Genomic DNA, 22094 nt, shown 5'->3' on the forward strand with positions numbered 1-22094 from the left:
TCTGTTTCACTGTAATATAATACTATTTAATCAATTGTGATTATATTCAAGGATTGTAGTCAAGGTCTCACACAGCTTGTAACATGACATCAGTATAAGACGTAATTTTAAAGGCATACATAAAGGGGTTCTACACTAACAAAGTGCACTTTTGTAGCTATCACTTGTTCTTCTGTAATTAAATAATATAATGACAAAAAATGTTCATTTAAATTTAAGTCTGAACTAAAGCTAAAATGTAAGAATTTGAGAGATCCTCTTAAGGTACCACAGCTTTTCTATCTATTGTATCTGATGGACAGCGGCATTGCTCTTTTACAAACTTGCCGTTTAGCTCCTTATTATCAGGACTATTTAAAAAATATATGTATTGGAGAAAGTAAATGCTTGCCTCTACACTCTTTGTTTAGGAGATGTAGTAGAAAATGTGTGGACAGTGGCAGTAACAAGACAAATTGGTTAAAAATAATGAAGAATGAAGAAAAATAGCACCACCAATTTTACTCCACCAATGATACACCACAGAATCAAGCCCAGCAGAATGATATGTAAATATTGTAACTTGGAGGATGCTCACCAAACTCCACCTCATTTACAGCATTGATCTCTCGTGCCCTTAGACCCAAGCAGAGAAGAACCTTTGACCCCCAAGCTGGGCCAATCTCTACTTCAGCTCAAATTCCTCTGCTTTTATTTTAACAATTAGAAAAGGGTGGGGATGCTGTAGCCCAGGCTAGTTCATCAGATTAGCCCAAGTCCCCTGAGTAAACTCACAGCAGGAGGGCAGGAAGTGTACGTGATGGCATCTTGTCTGACTTGGCCTTATAGGAAACCAGCACGTGGAGAACTGTGTTATGAATGCCTGAGCATTACAGGGTGTGTATTAAAGAGCGTTATTTATGTGAGCAGGATTTTGGATATAATTAAAATATGGGTAGGAATTTCAAGGTACCTTACAATTCATTTTTATGAAGAATTATGAAACAATTCTTTATAAGTTAATTTTCTATTTACAGTTTTACAAGCTTTCTCTGCAAACACACCTGATTTAGATATAAAGGCCTGATAAACAGTGGCCTTTAGACAAAAGACAAAAAAAAGCCATTATTGAGCTTGGAGTTTGGTTGAAGACATGTGAAGACAAAAAAGGCACTGCATATCACCTGCGTAAAGCCATCCTCATAGTGAAACATGGCAGCATCATTCTATGAGGATGCTTCTCTGCAGGAGGTACACAAAGAATGGCAGAATGCAGCCAAATATAGGAAGAAAACCTCATTGCTAAGATGGGCCCAAGAGTTCACCTTTTAAAACAACAATGAGCCAAAGCATACAGTCAAAACAACGCTATAGTGGCAAGTAATAGATTATTGCATGAAAACGGCAATTATAATAATTCCAAATGAAATCCACAACACAAACTAAAGTGTACAAAAAGTCAAGGTGTCTAAATGCTTCTTAAATTTTCTGTGTATGGCATTATAAGCATAGAAAAAGAAACAAAACTGGCTTTTCTCCTATATACTTTGTAGACTGTTGTTTTAATAAATTTGATAGGCTGCACAAGCTCCTTTTTGTTTACCTACTACGCCTTGTTGTCACAATGACAGCACAAGTATTGCAAGAAAGTCCAGGTAGTTTCTGTAAAGCTGGGCACTAAAACCTAGGCGTGTGGCCAGCGTGCCCAGTGTAGCCTGGCCCAGCATGAAAGAGTGGAACTTGCACAATTCAGGACCTGTAATTAATGCCCAACAAAAGAGGCGCTCACTTGGCTCACTTTAATGTGCCTGTTGAAAGGGGTGAAGGACTGCTGAATGTCAGCAAGCCCATAGGAGGGGGAGATGTGGGATAAGTAATAGCAGGAGTAAAAGGAAAGAAAAAGGTGCTAGAAAGAGAGTGAAAATCTCACTTTGGGGAAGCCTGTACATGGCACTAGTTTGGGCCTGCGATGAGGTCATGCACATTGTTTTTGGTTTGACCCCCCTCAGCCACATTTATTCTGTATGTGTAAGACTGACAGCAGAGTAGAGATAAAGAGCTACAGAAAAATTCTTGTGATTCCTTTTTCTTTCCCCAGAGTGCAGTTTAAGAGGCAATTCGAAAAGCTAGAAAAATCTGTAACAAGACAAAATGATCTGACCATACAACAAAAGGTTTGGGGATCATCTGGGTGCTTTTTGAACATCAACCAAGCACTTTTTTCCAGTATAAACACAGGGTTTCTCTCTGCTATCCTTCCATGAATCCTATTTTTTGTCTAGTTACTTTCATATTTTTTAGTTGTGGACTAATTTTAAGATTAAATAATAAAAAAAAAGAATTAAAAAGAATGACTAAAAACACCTATTCAAAACAATTGTACCATTTAATGACAATGTCCTTCCCCTTTATCCAACAGTAAACTAGGAAGGAACGACAAAGAGTTTATTTACATGCTGGGTTTATTTACATGCACTGGTTTCCTAGTGGTGAGGCAAAGTTTCCTCCCAACCTAGGAGCAGTGTTTCCTACTCCCACAACCTTTATAAACCCAGTGTTTATCAGCTCATAGAGACACTGCACATCCCATGTAGGGAAAGCAACTGCTGAACTTTTTTTCCTTCTTCCATTTATATATATTACAGGACTATGGGTTTCAGAGAAAAGCAAAGCTGGGCGAGGTAATGATCTCTTTCTGGTTCCTGTTTTAGGAGACAAGCTTATGTAAAGAAGATAAATAGCTCTGTATAGCTTTCAGTAAGGTTTACCAGATGCGTAAACTGTTTGACACAGACCTAACTGACTGGAATTTCATCCTACCATGGCAAACCAAACCCAAGATAAAGCTTAAAGGAACATTTCAGTATTCAGTGACTGCCTCTGTATAATAAGTCCAATTTAAACAATTCAAAGCATGTACTGAGAAAACATTTGACCTAAATCTTAGGGCAGTTGATTAATTCAACAAACGTTTATGCAAAACATTTTTGTAGAATGCTTTTATTCATTTTCTAGTCAAATGCATTTGTAAAAACGGCTATGCAAATAACAGCTGATTGGTTCACCGTGGTGACAAGCCCCTTATCCTGTAACGTCTATAACTGCAGGTTTTTGCCTTTTATTTCCTAAAGAACAGAATCAGTTGCAGGCTTAGATAAAGTGCAATTAAATGATTATAATGTTTGTTTGTTTATTAGGATTTAAACGTCATGTTTTACACTTTGGTTACATTAATGACAGAAACAGTAGTTACTCATTACACAAGGTTCATCAGTTCACAAGGTTATATCAAACACAGTCATGGACAATTTACCCGGAGGAAACCGACGCGGACAAGGGGAGAACATGCAAACTCCACACAGAAAGGACACGGACCGCTCCACCTGGGGATCGAACCCAGGACCTTCTTGCTGTGAGGCAACAATGCTACCCACTTAGCCACCACTATTTCTAATATTGTTGAGCAGACAGAGAACGAACATGTGCATCCATACACACACAAAACCTTAATGCAGGAATGCCTTTACTATTTGTGTTATTATCTGTGATGATCTCTCTGTTTGGCTTTGTTTTTAATAGCTCAGTGATTAAATGTGAGGTGACACGTAGGTGGATCACAAAGAGCAAAGATTGGCTTTCTGTGATAAGCCATTATGTAGGAATCCATTCATAGTTGGTGAACGGTGTCTGCACAGGTGTTGGAGTGGAGGTTTAAGTGGGAGAGGAATAACATTAGGAAAAAATCATGTTCCGCGCCTTTGCAGTCATAAAACCTCCTCTCTTCAGCCAAAACTTTTCACAATATTTTGTCTGTGAAAATTGTGCTCATTAAATCAAAATACCAATCGTAAGTTCAGGCATTGATGTTTGAGTTAGCCTGGTTCGGGAGGTGCAGTGGCATATTATGCCAGCCTACCACAGCTGAGATCCACTTTCAGTTTTCAGATGTGCTATTGGCCGGCCAGGCGTCTACACAGACGTGATAGGTTATGTCTGAGGTGGTGGCCGAAGCCCTACAATGATTTCGATCAAGAGTTTTCTTGTCTTGAGCCCAGTGCTTCGAGGTAAAACCAGACCTGCCACGACCCTGACCAGGATAAATAAATTACTAAATATTAAGTGAAAAATTTTTTGCTGCTTTAAATTGACCCGAAATGAGTCAAAAACACATTGAATCCATTCATTTAAAAACAATGCAGTGACAAATCACATTAACACACAGTCCTGCCTCAAAATGACACTTAAGTCATTCTTTAAAATGACCAAGGCTATCATTTCATTTTTTTTTATTTTATTACCACTATATCCTGGTCAGAGTCGCAGTGTGTTCGGTTTCTTTCAAATCACTGGGAGCAACACAGTAACATACCCGAGATAGGACAGCAATCCATCATGGGGCCTTAGACGCGCCCCCTCACACATAGCCGATCACATCTGTATGTAGATGGCTGACCAACCGATAGCACCTCTGGGGATTCGAACCCTGGATCCAAGTGGTAGTGGGCTAAAATAACTTACCACTGTGCAACCTGAGCGCCACAGCCTACAATACAATTGTTTATTTTCTTCTTCAAATTAATACATATACAAACAAATAAATAAATACATAAAAACATGTTCTGCTACAGCTGTTTGGTTCTTAGAGCTGGAGAACTACAACAAGGGCGGGAGAAAAGAAATGTTAAAGCAACACTGCCCTCTAGTGGACATATAAGCTGCGTTGACTACTGTGTAGAAGAGCCTAAGTTAACCCAGGTTTATTGCTGGCTTTATGACTGTAGTAAAGGTATTCAGAGACTTCCTAAAGGCCTGGGGCGGGATGCAAATCCTATGTTAACAAAGATGTTTGAGATGCACAAACACACCTTACACAGGATAAACTGAAATGAGATCTATAAAAACCTTTGTCGAGAGGGTCTGCTACTACCTTATTTTTCTTTTGGCTGCTCCCTTTAGGAATTGCCACAGTGGATCATTCATCTCCATCTTGCCTGCTTCTGAACATTCTTCTATCTCACACCAACCAACGGCATGTCATCCCTTACTGCATCCATAATCCTTCTATTTGGCCTTCCTCTTCTCCTTCTTCAGCACCATTCTCCCAAAAGAACTAGCACATTTGCCTGTTTTTATGCTTTATGCCCTTACTGATGTACTACCTATTTATCCAGGCTTAGGTTCAGTCATAACCTGCATTTGTATTCGCACCGACAGCCCCCTCACAGAACATGATTTTGTAGCTCATAAGACTATAGCACACATTCTACAAATCATTTCTAAATTAATTTTTATACATATGTAAGAACTGATAATATTAGCTTTTATGATATGAATAAGCAGAGCCTTATTCTGGGAATCACATAGATTTCAGGAACTGTTTAAGAAATGAAGAAATAAAGAGCTGTACTTTTAGGAATAATGTATGATAAAAATGTCATATTCCCAAAGGCACTCTGGTGGCACAGAGATGAATTGTGCCAGCCCACTACCACTGGGATTCCGGTTTCAAATTCCCAGCACTGATATTGGCCGGTCGGGTGTATTCATAAAGATATAATTGGGTGTGTCTGAGGGGATGGTCTGCGCTCAGTGATTCCTGGGAAGCCAGACCCAACACGACCCTGACCAGGATGAAAAGGGTGGTAAAACATGATTTTTTTCCACAGGTTGAAAGTAAAGATACACAGTCATGTTCTCAATGGGTTAAACAGTAGCCAATCAAATGTCAAATGTAAAAATTTATATTTACAGCTCATTCATAAAGCGGTCAGACCACTTGAAGTAATGTACACTGTGTTTTGGATTTTTGAATGAATAGAATTACCAATTGTATCCATCAATCTGCGCTTAATTACCCATTATGATCCAGTAAAAACATGTTTGCTAATTAAAATCAAAAACTGAAATCAAAAGTATTTAGACTGTTTATTCAATACTTTGTATAAGCCACATTGGCAGCAATTACAGCTGCAAGTCTTTTTGAATACATCACATTCTTTATGGCAGATCCTCTCTGTCTAAGCTCCATCAGATTGGATGGTAAGCATCTGTGAACTGCCATGTTCAGGATTATTTACAGATTTTACAACTGGATTAAAGTCTGGGCTTTGGCTGGGCCACTCAAGGACATTCAGAGACCTGGTCTGAATTCTCCAGTGTTGTTTTAACTGCCAATACGAAAACCGGTTTTCCTCCTTCTATACAAGACATTTGGAGCTCTTTTAGAGTGACGGTTGGGTTTCTTCTTACCTCCCTGACCAAGGTCTTTCTTGTGGTGATGCCCAATTTGGGGAGTTGGGGAATCTGGGAAGGTTAAAGGTTGTACAGTGGTGTTCAAAAAAATAGCAGTCCAACACCATTAACCTGATGAATCACTGTTTCTAGTAGAAGTGATATTTCTACATAGCAAAAAATTCACTTGAAAGTGTAGTAGAGTAATGACAACAAAACAAACCCAACAATTAGGACATGCATCCCACTCATTCTGAGTAATCGAGGCATTGATTGAAAGTGGGTTGTTCAAAATAATAGCAGTGAGGAGTTCAATTGGTGAAGTCATTCATTCTGCAGAAGAATGGGTGTCAATTTTGGCCCTTATTTAAGGTAGGAGGGGGGCAAATGTTGCACAGCTTGGTCATAGCGCATTTCCTTTTGAAATATTGGGTAAAATGGGTTGTTCCAGACATTGTTCTGATGAACAGCGTACTTTGATTAAAAAGTTGATTGTAGAGGAAAAAACATACAGAGAAGTGCAGCAAATTATTGGCTGCTCAGCTAAAATGCCTTAAAGTGAAAACCAAAACCTGAAAGACGCAGAAGGAAGCGTGGAACTACTGTTCGAATGGATCAGAGAATAGCCAGAATGGCAAAGGCTCAGCCAATGATCACCACCAGAAAGATCAAGGAACATCTGAAGTTACCAGTGAGTACAGAAGATGATTAAGTGAAGCCAATTTACCAGCAAGAACTCCTTACAAAGTCCCGTTGTTAAGAAACAGACGTCCTGAATGGGTTCAAATTTGCCAAGGAACACATTGACTGGTCCAAAGAGAAATGGCTCAACATTTGTGGACTGATGAAAGCAAAATTGTTCTTTTTGGGTCTAGTGGCCGTAGACAGTATGTCAGACGACCCCTGAGCACTGAATTCAAGCCAAAGTTCACTGTGAAGACAGTAAAGCATGGTGGTACAAAATGATGATATGGTGATGTTTTTCATACCATGGTGTTACACCTATTTATCGCATACGAGGGATCATGGATCAGTGTAAATATATCAGAATACTTGAGGAGATCATGTTGCCCTATGTCGAAGAAGAAATGTCCTTAAAATGGGTGTTTCAACATGACAGTGACCCAAAACATCTTGGTTACAGACAAACAAGATTGAGGTAATAGAGTGGCCAGCACAATCCCCTGACTTCAATCCCATAGAGAACTTGTGGGCTGATATCTGAAGCGCATTTTTTTGAGGCAAAACCCAAAATTACAGAAGAACTGTGGAATGTAGTTTAATCATCCTGCACTGGAATACCTGTTCAGAGGTGCCAGAAGTTGGTCGACTCCATGCAACACAGATCTCGGAAACAATTGTTATGCCACTCAATATTACTTCAGTAATTTAAAGTAAAGTGAAACCTCAAATTTTTTTTCAGTTTATAGATACATTTTTTAAGTTTTTAAAGAAAAATGCTGGCACTGCTATTTTTTTGAACAGCCTAATATTCATTTTTCTTAACTTTCTGTAAAGGATGAACACAAACTGGCTACATTTAGTTAATGTTTTGATTTAGAATTGAAAGTGTAGTATTTTCAGTGCGTTTGCATTTATGGAAATAAAAGTTATTATAATGATTTTGTGCTTTATTCACTTTTTTAAAGTCACTGCTATTTTTTTGAACACTACTGTACCAAGCTTCAATTACTTCAAATTATTGAGGGCACTGTGGTCCAGGGAACACTTAAAATCTTAGATATTGTTTTATATTATTGCCCTGATATATGCTTTGCCATGATTTAATCACATAGATCCACAGACAGACCCTTAGACCTGTATTTGTGGACCCTTAGAGACCCAGCTATGTGCCTTTCCAGTCAATGGCCAAACAACAATTTACACTGCAAAAAACAACAATTTACACTGCAAAAAACAATTGTAGCAAACACGATGCACCAGACCACAATTTTTAAGTGCTACAGTGTAGGGTCCGAATCATTTTTGAATGAGAGATTTACACAGTCAAGAGGTAATAATTTCATATTTCTTTTAATCATTACGCAATTAACAGTGTGGTTGTCAAATAAGTGGCTAACAAGTTAACTAAAGAGTCTAGCTTATGCTTTACTTATGGGTAGAAAGGTCCAGGATTTTCAGATACTTTGTCATGTACTAGTCAATAATTTGCATAGAAGATATGATTGGCTTGTAACTGTGGAGCTTAGTGAGGTTGCCCTAAAATGCAGATTTACGTTTTTACATTGCTGTTGAAAAAGTGAAATAAAATACATAACACATGCACATTTTAACTTATGTATCAGTTCTGCTAAATATTAATTTGATATCCAGACCAGGGCAAACACTTAAACAGGGTCATTTAAAAAAAAAAAAGGTTGAAGGATGTGTCCACCCATGATGCCCTTTTTCTCAGGAAGTGTCAGGCCCACACAGACAGTTTAAGTTCAAATCAGAGAAGGGAAAATCTGAACACACATTTCCTGTCATTGTGCTGTTTGTGTATTACTGAATGCAATCCAGATTACGTTTCCAGCTAAGCTAAATTCACTTTGCTATTATGTTACACTTGAACATGCTTAAGACAATAATGAATGAACCAAAAACAACATTTTGATAAACCACAAGAATTTGACCTATGAAGCAAGGGAGTTAGTCAAAATGAAAACAGCAGAGCAATCCAAACACATGACGTTAATAGGGCATCAGTATATGTTGTTGGTCAGGATCAGGGCAGGTGCAGTTCCACCAGGAAACACCCTGGACGAGGTGCCAACGCATAGCAGAGCTTTGGCTAAGAAACAGTTACCAACAGAAATGATAATTACAAAAATTATCATACATATAAAAAGGGTTATTCTGAACACCCCGGTTCGAATCTCGGCTCTCGGCTGGGAGCCATCTAGCTAGCACAATTGGCAGTGCCTGCAGCAGCAGACAGAAATTGGCCACCGTGTCTGCTGGGTGGGGAAATGACGAGATCAAGTGGGTGGGGTCTTCAAACGCTATGCAAGGACCCTGGTTAGCAGACCAAGACGCCTGTGCAGAAGCACGGATGTAAAGAAGGGGTCCGATAGGACTGCGCATGCATCAGAGGGCACATGAACAGTCATACAAAAACAGACTCGCCACCACCCATGACTTTGTCATTTGTCACTCTGGCAGTTCAGCAGGAAGTGAAGCTTCACAAGTCTCTTAACCCTCGACATCTGCACTTTCCCCTCCGCCTGCTCCAGCACTTATAGTTATTAACCCTCTGTCTGCACAACAACAGAGGCCTGATTTTAAGGAATTACCCTCCAAGTGTTAATATACATATGTCCATGTTTAGCCGACTGAAAGACCCATAGCAGAAAAGTGAATTACACTGAATCCGTGAATCACTAGAAGTGAATCAGTAATAGCTAGGTCATGAGAAAACAAACAGGCCTGGAGAAAAAAAGACAGTGTGAGAAAGGCAAACTAGAGTGTAGAAAGAGCTAAGCTTTCAGGGTCATTGAGCGAACCGAAATCAACCACATGCAAAATGTGATGCCTAAGCCTTTTACTGTGCCAGGGGAGAAAAATCATTTACTTTATTTATTCACAGAAAGGACAAAGACTGGTGTTGTGTAGAGTGTGGAAGTTAAACCAATATTTTTTTTATTTCAATGTCTTCATTTAAATACACAGAATAATATAGGTTGCATATACACTGCTCAAAAAATTAAGGGAACACTTAAATCACACATCGGATCTCGATGAACGAAAGATTCAAGTTGAAAATCTTTACTAATATAAATTGTGTAATAAGTTAGAAACAAAATTACAACAACAGTCAATGGAAACCACAATCATCAACCCATGAGGGCTGGACTCTAATGCATACAAAAAATCAAAGAAAAACATTGAATTCATAGGCTCATGCAATTTCTGTGAATTTCATCACGGCAACTCATGATGTTACTTAGTAGTGTGTGTGGCCCCCACGTGCCTGTATGTACTCCCAGCAACGTCTGGGCATGCTCCTGATGAGACGGCGGATGGTGTTCTGGGGGATGTCCTCCCAGACCTGGATCAGAGCATCAGTGAGCTTTTGGACAGTCTGTGGCGGACTTGGCGGCGTCGGATGCACTGATACATAAAGTCCCAGAGGTTATCAATTAGATTCAGGTCTGGGAACGTGAGGGTCAGTCAATGGCATCAATGCCTTCATCGTCCAGGAACTGCCTACACACTCTGGCCACATGAGGCCGGGCATTGTCTTGCACCAGGAGAAACCCAGGGCCCAATGGCTCTAAGGATTTCATCTTGATACCTAACAGTATTCAGGGTACCGTTGGCTATCACGTGGAGGTTTGTGCGACCCTCCAGGAATATGCCCCACAAGACCATCACTGACCCACCACCAAACCGGTCATGCTGGATGATGTTGTAGGCAGCATAACACTCACCAAGTCTCCAGACTCTTTCATGTCTGTCACATGTGCTCAGTGTGAACCTGATCTCATCTGTGAAGAGAACGGGGCACCAGTACTGTACCCGCCAATTCTGGTGTTCTCTGGCTAATGCCAATCGAGCTGCACTGTGCTGGGCTGTGAGTACAGGTCCCACTAGAAGGCGTTGGGCTCTCATGTCACCGTTTTGGAGTCTGTTTCTCAACGTTTGTTCAGAAACATGCACACCAGTAGCCCACTGGAGGTCACTGTAGGACTCTGGCAGTGCTCCTCCTGTTCCTCCTCGCACAAAGGAGCAGATACCGGTCCTGCAGCTGGGTTAATGCCCTTCTACGGCCCTGTCCTGCTCTCCTCGAGTAACGACCTGTGTCCTAGTATCTCTTGAGACTCATGCTCTTGAGACTGTGCTGGGAGACACAGCAAATCTTTTTGTGACAGCATGTATGGATGTGCCATCCTGGAGGAGCTGGACTACCTGTGCAACCTGAAAGGGCTGAAGGTACTGGTTCATGCTACCAGTAATGACAAGGACACTAGCAAAACGCAAAACTAGAGAAGAATCATGCAGGAAAGATAAGGGGAGAGTATTTGTCTATGGCCACCACCTGCAAAACCATTCTTTTTTTGAGGGATTGTCTTGCTGTTGCCCCTCCAGTGCACCTGTTGTCATGTTCATTTGCGCCAAACCAGGTGAACTTGATTCGCTTATGCTTCCTAACTGGGCAGATTGATATCCCTGAAGTTTAACTGACTTAACTGACTAAGTGTTGAAGTGTTACCTTAATTTTTTTGAGCAGTGTAAATGCATAGCATAAAAATAGCTATGAAGAAAATAAATCTATCAGTAAAATTATTGTTATTTTTGATTAAGCTATATCTTGCAGTGGAGCCTGTTACATATGGGGCTGCAAACTGTTTATATAATTAGCAATGCGTACCAACTCAGTATTAATAAATAACATAAAACGTAAAACTTTAAATCTAGCTAAATGCAAAGAAATACAATCTGTGGCCAGAGTATGTAAATACCCATTTAAGTTCATGTATCGAGTGTAAAAAAATCAATTATATAAAATAAATGACATACTTTTAACATTGTGGCAACAACAAAGTTTTGGAAGGGTGCCTTCTCTGTTCCAGTATGACTGTGTCCCTGTTCACAAGCAAGGTGCATAGTTTATCAAGTATGGTGTAGATAAATCCCAGTGTCCTGCACATAGCCCCAATATAAATAAATTTTAATATAAATGAATAAATGAATACACCGATATTAGGACCTGAACTTGAAAATATTTTTGTAACTGAAAGAGCAAACATTCCCAGGCACACTCTAAAATATTATGGAAAGCCTTACTAGAAAAGTGGAGGCTGTTATAGATGCCTTGGGGGCTTCAGAACAAACACATCATTTGTATTGCAAAACAAGTAAGGACACAAAGACAAAAGCTTTGACACACAGGTAATCTATAGTCTCAAAATGGAAGTACAGAATTGTAACTTCTATGTCCAGAGCTACCCTAGACCCTTTTTTACATTTATTATATACAGTATGTGTTTACACTGAAATGAACAGAAAAGTTCATTAAGATATAAAAGTTAACCTAATATGTTTAGTAGTGCTCTATATCACCATTTTTTTCCAGTTCCACTTAGTGTCATCTTAATAGAACACTACAAAGGAACCCTTTAGACCAGGGGTGGGCAATTAAATTTTCGAAGGGGCCACATAAGCAACTGGGACTGTTGTGGAGGGCCGGACCAATAAGGTGAACTTAATTCTGCTCAATATTAATTTTATCTCTTTATTTACATTTTCAGCATTTAGCAGACGCCTTGATCCAAAGTGACTTACAATAAAGTTACAGTATACAGTCTGAGCAATTGAGGGTTAAGGGCCAGCAGCAACCTGGCGGTGGTGGGGCTTGAACCAGCGACCTTCTGGTTACTAGTCCAGTACCTTAAGCACTAGGCTACAACTGCCCACTCTTTATTAAAAGCAGTAAATTGTGCAGTTCTAATAAGTTGTTAATGTTTAGATGTTACAATCAGACAATTAGAAGTAGGCAGAGTAAAACATCAACATTATTTTACTATTTAAACAAACAAATGCAAAAAAACCAAAAAAACTAATGTGAACAAATGTGCATGTTTTTAAACTATTTTGTTTTGAGTCTAATTACCACATTTGTTTTTCAGTCCTTTGTTATTGTTGGATATTCTTATTAAAATCACAAAGCTGGTCCTGACTGCTTCAGTTCTGGATGTGTTAAACTTTATAAAAAGTCCTTGTTGCTTTTGCAGTTTAGTTAGAGAAGCTTCAGGTGTGACGCTCCGCATCGTTCATGTTCATGTATTTCTCAGTTTAGTACCATAACAGCGATTTAAACCCTAAAGTGTGATCGTTAAACAGCTTTACACCTGACTTCAGTACATAAATACTTCAGAAGTTCACGTCTTGTTAAAAACTCGACCGTCAGTCACACTCAGTTGTGTTCGCATTACGGTGAAGCTGATACACTCTCACACGTAAAACGAAACGGATATTTAAAGACACAGCGCTCCCGTCAAAATCAATCCTGTTATATTGCATGTTTGATGTACATTTATTTACGTCAAATTTTTAATTGCCACGAACCTCATGCGGGCCGGTTAGGGATGTCTCGCGGGCCGGATGTGGCCCGCGGGCCGTACAATGCCCAGGTCTGCTTTAGACTAACCTAGCATAACATGTATGCAAGCCATTACACTTTAAAATGTACAAACACACATAAGTTAACACCTGGAATAGAAATATGTTAATGTCAAAAACAGTAGTCATCTGCAGTGATTTCCACTCAAACATTCATTTATGGATGTATGTTAATATACTAAATTACACTAGCCCACTACAGTGCTATCCGCCAGTTGGGCATCTACATACACACAATATTGCTTATGTCTGAAAGGGGATGCCCGAGACCCTGAGATGGACTGCCATCTTGCATTACTGCACTTGCAATAATGCAGTAATGACCTTCAAGCCCTTATCAAGAAATGCAACCTAAAACATTTATTCTATGCAGAAACACCACTAAGTTTTCTGGGCCTGAGCTCATCTCAGATGGACTGAAAGACATTGAAAAAATGTTCAGATGAGTGGTCAGATGAGTCCACGTTTCAGCTCGTTTTCTGGACAAAAAGGACATTGAGTAATTTGTGACAAAGAAAAAAAGGACCATCTAGACTGTTATCAGAAAAAGTTGCATAAGACAACAACTACTATGGTATGGGGGTAAATTATTGCTCATGGCATTGGAGACTTGAATATATGTGAAGGTACCTTTGATGTGAAAGTGTATATTTAGATGTGCTCTCATCAAGTCGATGCCTTTTTCCAGAAAGTATGTGGTTATTTTAGCAAGACAATGCCAGACATGTGCTTGACTGGCCTGCCTGCAGTCTAGATCTGTCTCCTATTGAAAATGTATGGTGTGGGGCTGCTCAGGTAGCGCAGCAGTAAAAACACACACTGGAACCAGAGCCGGGATCTCGAATACATCGTATTGAATCTCTGCTCCGGATGAGGTCTCTTTCCCCTGACTGGTGCAATTACGACTCTGCTGGCTGATAGATGGCGCCTGCACAGAGATGTGAAAAGAGTGCTCTCAGGGTGTGTCTCTCCGTACACAACGCTGAGCTGCACTGCACTCGTCAAAGTGTAGGTGATAAGATGCATACAGCATGCTGCCCACGTGTCAGTGAGGGTGTGGCTTAGCTTTGTTTTCCTCAATCAGAGCAGGGATCGGCATTGGTGGAGAGGAAGCATGACGCAATCAGGCAATTGGACGTGCTAAAGGGAAAAAAAGGGGAGAAAATGCAGTAAAAAAAAAAGAAGAAGAAAATATATGGTGCAGCATAACAACATGAATTCGACTGACAACCACCGACTGTAGAACAGCTGAAGTCATGTATCAAGCAAGAAATGGGCAAACATTCCACTTGCAATCTGCAACAATAAGTGTCCTCAGTTTCCAAACCATTAAAAAGTCGAATTTATAGGAAAGGTGATGACACACAGGGGTAAACATGCCTCTGTCCCATTTTTATGGAGTGAGTTGTAAGCATCAATGTGTTTATATTTACAAAACACAATTTGATCAGTAAAAACATTGAAATTGTTTTTGTACTTTTGTCAGTTAAATAAGGATTCAATAGAAATAACAAACCACAAAATTTTCATTTTATTGCATTTTTCAAAATGCACCAACTTTTCTGAAAATGGGGTTTGTAGTTACATAGTGTGGTAAATAATGCTAGCCCAGTACCGCTGGGATCCAGGGTTCAAATCACCATCAGTGTTATCAGTCGGTCGAGTGTTTACTTGCAGACACCATGCAGACTACATGCAGTGCCCAGTGACCAGGATAAAGCGGTGGTAAAATATGAATTGAAATAATTAGATATTATTTTATATCTTACAGTTTGAGAAATACTCTCAACACCGCTTTAACAAATTGTTTTTTTTTTATGTACTGATAAGAAAACTTTTTTTGTTTATACAAGATCTGGTAAAAAAAAGTGTAATTCATTATACGACCAGGATATATTCTGCAGTAGTAGGCTTTTCTACAGGTACATCAGGGATGCAAACAGATCATGTTGCATGTAGATAAGAACACTTAAAAAAGACTGTGCAAGCCAGAGCTAGAAAAAGAATAAAAGAAAGTTGACCATGACACATCACAGAGACACAGTCCCCATTGCTAAATAACTCCCACCTGGTATGTTTAAATACTGTGCAGTCTGTACCTCATTTCAGAGAACCAGCTTATCTTATCAGCAAATACACAGGAATTTCATAAAAACACACCCAGTTTCAAAATCAGTTTCAAAAATCAGAAACAGTAACTTTTTTTCGGCTGTAATGAATCTGCCCTGCCTATGGTGCTTATTGGCACTTTGTCAGTGATGTTACTCATACATTGAGGGGTGGAAATATGGACTGAACTGCCTGTCGGGAAGGTAAATAAGTGTATGAAAGCACACCACTAAAACAGCATGTGAATGCATACAATGCATATGTTTGCTATACAAATCATTGGGATCTTATCTTTTTTACTTCAGTTAAAATTTTTTAAAGAATATTTAAGTCTTTTAGACATCTATCCAACTATCCAGACAAATTTACTCTTAACTAAACAAATTGGTTTTTTTTTTCAACCTTGGCAAATACAGCACTATTTAATGTACTTTGTACCTACAAACAATTGTCGGTTCAAATCATCTTGGGACCTGAATCGTTTAGAAATGCCTCCAAGTAACTACACCTACCAGACATAACATTATGACCACTAAGAGGTGAAGTGAATAACACTGATTATCTCTTCATCACAGCACCTGTTAGTGGGTGGGCTATATTAGGCAGCAAGTGAACATTTCATCCTCAAAGTTGAGTTAGAAGCAGGAAAAATGGGCAAGGGTAAGGATTTGAGCAAGTTTGACATGGGCCAAATTGTGATGGCTAGACGACTGGGTCAGAGCAGCTCCAAAACTGCAGCTCTTGTGGGGTGTTCCCGGTCTGCAGTGGTCAGTATCTATTAAAAGTGGTCCAAGGAAGGAACAGTGGTAAATCGGCGACAGGGTTATGGGCAAGGCTCATTGATGCACGTGGGGAGAGAAGGCTCCAACAGACAAGCTACTGTAGCTCAAATTGCTGAAGAAGTTAATGCTGGTTCTGATAGAAAGGTGTCAGAATACACAGTGCATCACAGTTTGTTGTTTATGGGGCAGCAAACTGGGGACCAACACAATATTAGAAAGGTGGTCATAATGTTATGCCTGATCGTGGATGTGTATGAATCCAGGATTACATTTCTGATATCTGCACAGACCTTCCTAGGCCCCTCCACTGTTATAGTGGCTCACTTTAGTGAATGCAGTCAAACTAGCCCTATTTATATAGCCACAGACAAGTCATCAGCTGTATTCAATCATAATGTCAAGTTAAGCCACTGAATGGATTTTTAAATATTTCAAAAATATTAAAATAGAAAGAACAGGTGCAGAAATCAATAAAATCCTACACCATGGCATACATGTCTCTTACAAGTGTAAATTAACTTTTGACTTCAGCTGTACCAAAGCATAACAGTGTACCAATCCATGACATTTTTTTTACTGCAAGAGATTACTGAATATGAAATAGAAAATTGTTTGACAGTAAGCTTCTTTGTTGGTCTCTAAATTGTGTATGTTATCTAATCTTTATTATCATGAAAGATGCTAAGCATACTATAATAAAATGCACAAATACTAACCATGCAAAAAGACATTTCATTTATTCAACTATAATGATTTCTTTAACACCATTAAAGAATGCACAATGCATGAAGACTTCTTAAATGCATGAGTATTCCCTTACTCACAGAAATATTCAAACCCTTTTCCTTCTATACAGACCCACAATCTACTCAGGAAGTTCCAAGGAACTGTCTATGGATCTACGTATGTGATCATACTAAGTAACAGACAACCCCACAGTGGTCGACCACATTAATGACAACAATGATTCAGCCTACAGGGAGAAGATCCAACACCTAGCGGTGTGGTGTTTTCCAAACAACCTTTCCCTGAACACAGTGGACTGTGGAACGACAGCTCCACTGTGACTATCTGGGGAAGACACAGTATCATATGTACCAGGTCCAGTAAGCTCAGGTTCTTTTCCGCTTCGGTCACTTTGCTGAACTCCACACCATTAACACTACACCTCCACACTACAACATTGACTACACACTGGAGCCATTTACTTATTTACAACCCCAAATCAATCAATCAATCAAAGAGTTGGGACAGTATGGAAAATGCAAATAAAATAAAAATGCAGAGTTCCTTACATTTACGGTACTTTGCTTTTATTTGATTGCAGACAGTTTAAACCCAACATATTTTATGTTTTGTCTGCTCAACTTAATTTCATTTGTTAATATAACTACATTTCTGCATTTCAGGCCTGCAACACATTCCAAAAAAAGTTGGGACGAGGGCAATTATAATGCTAGTAATGAGGTAAAAAAAATGTAAAAAGTAAAAAGTAAATAATGATGTGATTCCAAACAGGTGATGTTAACAGGTGATTGTAATCATGGTTTGGTACAAAAGCAGCATCCAGGAAAGACTGAGTTTTTGATGAGCAAAGATGGCCAGAGGATCTCCAGTTTGTCAACAAATGCGTGAGAAAATGATTAAAAGAAAGATTGGAAGGGATTTGCATATTTCTCCCTCTACAGTGCATAATATCATTAAACGATTCAAGGAATCTGGAGGAATTTCAGTGTATAAAGGCAAAGGACGCAAGCTTAAGCTGAACGCCTGTGATCTTCGATCCCTCAGACGCCACTGCATCAAAAACCGCCACTAAAAATATCTGATATAACCACATGGGTAAGGGATTACTTTGCAAACCTTTGTAAAGCACTACAATACAGAGTTACAGGCCAAATGCCACTTAAACCTTTACTGCGCAAAAAAGAAGCCTTATGTTAACCATGTACAGAAGCGGTGTCGACTTCTCTTACACTTCTGTGATGGCAGCATTAATGCAGAAAAGTACATAGAGATCTTAGAGCAACATATGCTGCCGTCAAGACGTCATCTTTTCCAGGGACGTCCATGCATTTTTCAACAACACAATGCAAACCCACATGCTGCACACATTACTGGCATTACTAAGGCATGGCTGTGGAAGAAGAGGGTACGGGTACTGGATGGGCCTGCCTGCAGTCCTGACCTGTCCCCAACAGAGAATGTGTGGAGAATTTTGAAACGAAAAACGCGACAACCCCGTACTGTAATACATCTTAAGACATGTTTGCAGGAAGAATGGGACACAATAAAGCTGAAACACTAAATCTCTTGGTGTCCTTGGTGCCAAAACGTCTTTTAAGTGTGGTGAAAAGGAATGGCAACATTACAAAGTGGTAAATGCTTTACTGTCCCCACTTTTTTTGGAATGTGCTGCAGGCCTGAAATGCAGGAATGGATGTTTATTAATAAATGAAATGAAGTTGAGCAGACAAAACATGAAATATCTCAGGTTCATCCTGTCTGCAATCAAATAAAAGTCAAAGTAAATGTAAGAAACTCTGTGTTTTTTTATTATTTGCATTTTCCATGCTGTCCCAACTTTTTCTGATTTAGGGTTGTATTTATTTATTATTTACTACTTATTTATCTACTATACTTTACATAAATGTATATATCTCATACATATTTTCACAACCCCCCCCCCCTTTACACACATATTCCCACTCATTTTGTAAAACATAATAAAAAAACCAATTAGTTATTTGTTAATTCTTTTAAATCTTTATTTAACTGATAAAAGTAGAAAGAAAAGATTTCCAATGTTTTCATACCTAGAAACACATGCTTTTATATTTTGTATCTAGAAACACATTTTGAATTTGATGTCTGCAACACACTCCAAAAAGTTGGGACAGAGGCAAAATATATACTTTATCCCAGGGAAAATATTTTATGTAATAATTATATACATAGCATAAAGTAATAATAATAATAATAATAACAATTCACATACATAATATTTAGTTCTGAATAATTCGCACTCTGCCTATAGTGAAACCTGGTGGTGGCAGCATCATGCCATGAGGTGCTTCTCAGCAAAGACAGGGACACAAACACAAACATGGACTGATAACAAAAAAATTATACAGTTAAAAAAAAAAAAACATTGGAATGGCACCCAGATTTAAAATGTGTTTTATAAGCAAATGTAAGACAAACTTACTTACTAATGTTTCTCTTGGTTGGCAGTGATTTTCTAGATGAGTACATAAAATGTACCATAATTTCTGATGGGAACTGCATATTTTTAAAGAAACTGACTCGGTTACCCCATCATACATTCCTAGGTCAAGCCCTATGTGTCCATGCAACCCGAAGATAATCATCTCAGCTTAAGGCTCTAAAATAGAGAGCGCCATCCAAGAAAGCCATCAGAGTTCATTGACCTTTGACCTCAAAGGTCAGTAAAAATAACCTTGGATATGCCTGCCTACTATCTTTCTATGATAGAACAGCAACAAAACAATATGTGTTGAAAGATCAATAGTGTTGAAAAGAATCCTCTGTATACCATACAGAAAAATCAATAAAATACAATGCTACTGATCTTACTGATAGATGGGAGGAAACAACATGACTCAATGTAAAACACAGCAAACACAAAAAACACATGCAGAACAGAGATAAGGTCCTGTAAAAGAAAAACCAAGGCTATCAGCCATAGATGCCTCAATTATACATTTACCCGCTTTTTCTGTACCTGAGAATGTATTATGTAGACTAAGCCATTACAAAGCACTAGTGATGTGTGTACAGAAATAGTACGGTATTGGTTTTAAAGTTCTTTACAGGTCTCTGAACATAGTTTTTAAGCAGCTAACTTTCCTTTAATGTCTAATTTGGATTAGGTAGTTTGTGCGAGCATGTACTGAAAGTAAACAAGCCCTGTATCATAATGATTCATCTTGATACTGCCACCTCACTTTGGGTATGATGCTCTTAGATCATATACTTAACCCTTTTCCCAACCATGACCAGCTTACTGCCAGACAGATCTACTTTGTTTTTAACACGACAAATTGCTTGTGTGCTCTTTAGGCGAGTGTCTTTAGTTTTGTTTATTTATTTTTTAGCAGAGGAGTTTGTTGCAGGGTGTAGAAACTCTCCAAGTAACTCAAAGTTTTTACCACAGCTTTATCCTGGTCAGGGTCACAGTAGGTCTCATTCACAGGGCGAAAGGCAGGAAAGGCCCCAGAAAGTTTTGTCAGTCCATCTCAGAGCAAACACACACTTAAAGCAAGTTTTAGTAGCTCCAAAACGATCTACCTTCTGCATGTATTTAAAAGGTAGGGAAAATAACCCAAAATAACCGGAGTTTATTTCACTTAATTCATCCGAATGCACATTAATACATTTCGTAACATTGTAAATTTAGTATTTCTTTTTTATTTAATAATCTTATTGTAATGGTATATATTTCAGGGCAAGATGTACTAGGGTCTTTGAACCCCATTTGTATCCAACTCTTCTACCTACTCTGCAAAAATTTTGCATTTGGGAAAATGCAAAAACTTTGATGGAAATTAGGAAGTCCATACAAAAAGGATAAAGATTTTTTTTGCGCCTAATTGTGTCTGTCTCCCAAAACCAGGTGTAAACCATGTTGCAGGAAGAAACGTTAAATTTCCAGCTAAATAAAGCTATATCTTTGTCTACTTATTTGTATAGATGTTCTTTATTTATTAGAATATGTTGTATAAAATGTTGTAATACAAAACTATTTTAGAATTATTCAGGGACACAAAATGGTTTTAACATTGCTAGTTTATTGGGCTGATTTATTTATATATATTTTTTTTAAACTATTTAGCAACTATGTTTATTCCAGCTTCGAAAATAAAAGAGACATTTAAGGAATATTTTGTGTTATATTTTCTATTTTCCAAACACCAAGAATGGCAAGTGACTACTAGACAGAAAAACCCCTAACATTTTATATTAGATATCAAGACAAAATCACTTACCCCATTTAAATGCTATTTTTGTGTATCTGTGCTCTTCACGATGTTAAATTTTTCTGACATCTGTGTATATTTGTAAAATGATCTTTTTCACAAGTCTATTTCTTTGTTTCCGCTTGTGTGGTTGTCAATATTCCACCACTTTAAAAGGCACTTTTTAACCCTGCGGAAGCATACTGGTTTGGCGTGATGAGCTACTGCTTGAACCTCAATGCCAGGCGCAATGTAAAGACAAATTCGCATTTGTGATTGTTCGCGTTAGAATTCAAAGTGTAGGTGTGAATGGAGGGTGATTAATAAACTGAACAGGAGCCAGAGTTAACGGTAACATCTCAGCCTGGTACACAACAATTCTCCTTATTAGTAATGGACAGCGCAGAGAACAGTGAATTATTGACTGGTGGTTTAACGTGTACGAAACCAAATCAGCCACCAACACAAACGCCACCTTTTTTGTCACAGTTGTCACAGGTGCAAAAAATAAAATAATTAATAATATTAAAAACACAAGGTAACACGCGAAAAGTTAAGATGATCTTACCTTAGTTATTGATAACATTAATTCCCCCGAAATTCGTTTAACGTTGCTACAATCAGGGTCCGAAAGTCCTGGGTAATGTGAGGGGGAAGTTGTAGGGCGACATGCACAGGGTCTGAAACAAGTGTTAGTTTCTAACCACCACCGTTCCGCCTGTTTATCTCCTCTCTTCTCTTTTTTCTCCTCCCTGTTAACAGCAGAAGCGGGAGGTTCCGCAAAAATAACCACTTTATAATGAAACCTAAACAAATTTCACTGAAATTTCCACCCCAAGCAGACTATCTGCCCACTGTTAGTGAATGACTAACGCCCACTACATGATTA

The 22094-nt window shown here is 38.7% G+C and overlaps 1 protein-coding gene across 4 annotated transcripts in view; it reads right to left on the bottom strand.

Annotated features, from left to right (window-relative positions):
• Positions 1-21850, bottom strand: part of ripor1 (RHO family interacting cell polarization regulator 1) — a 124330-nt gene extending 102480 nt beyond the window's left edge. For 3 of the 4 annotated variants that reach the window (XM_063004109.1, XM_063004105.1, XM_063004110.1), the window contains exon 1: positions 13966-14005. In XM_063004109.1, the coding sequence (XP_062860179.1) occupies positions 13966-14002 (37 nt within the window). In that variant the 5' untranslated portion in view covers positions 14003-14005. Of the gene's footprint in view, positions 1-13965; positions 14006-21773 lie in introns of those variants that run through there. The other variant, XM_063004108.1, reaches the window with a different exon arrangement.
• Between the last annotated feature and the right edge of the window lie 244 nt (positions 21851-22094).

This window comes from Trichomycterus rosablanca, chromosome 11 (genome assembly GCF_030014385.1).
Source record: "Trichomycterus rosablanca isolate fTriRos1 chromosome 11, fTriRos1.hap1, whole genome shotgun sequence".
NCBI lineage: Eukaryota > Metazoa > Chordata > Actinopteri > Siluriformes > Trichomycteridae > Trichomycterus > Trichomycterus rosablanca.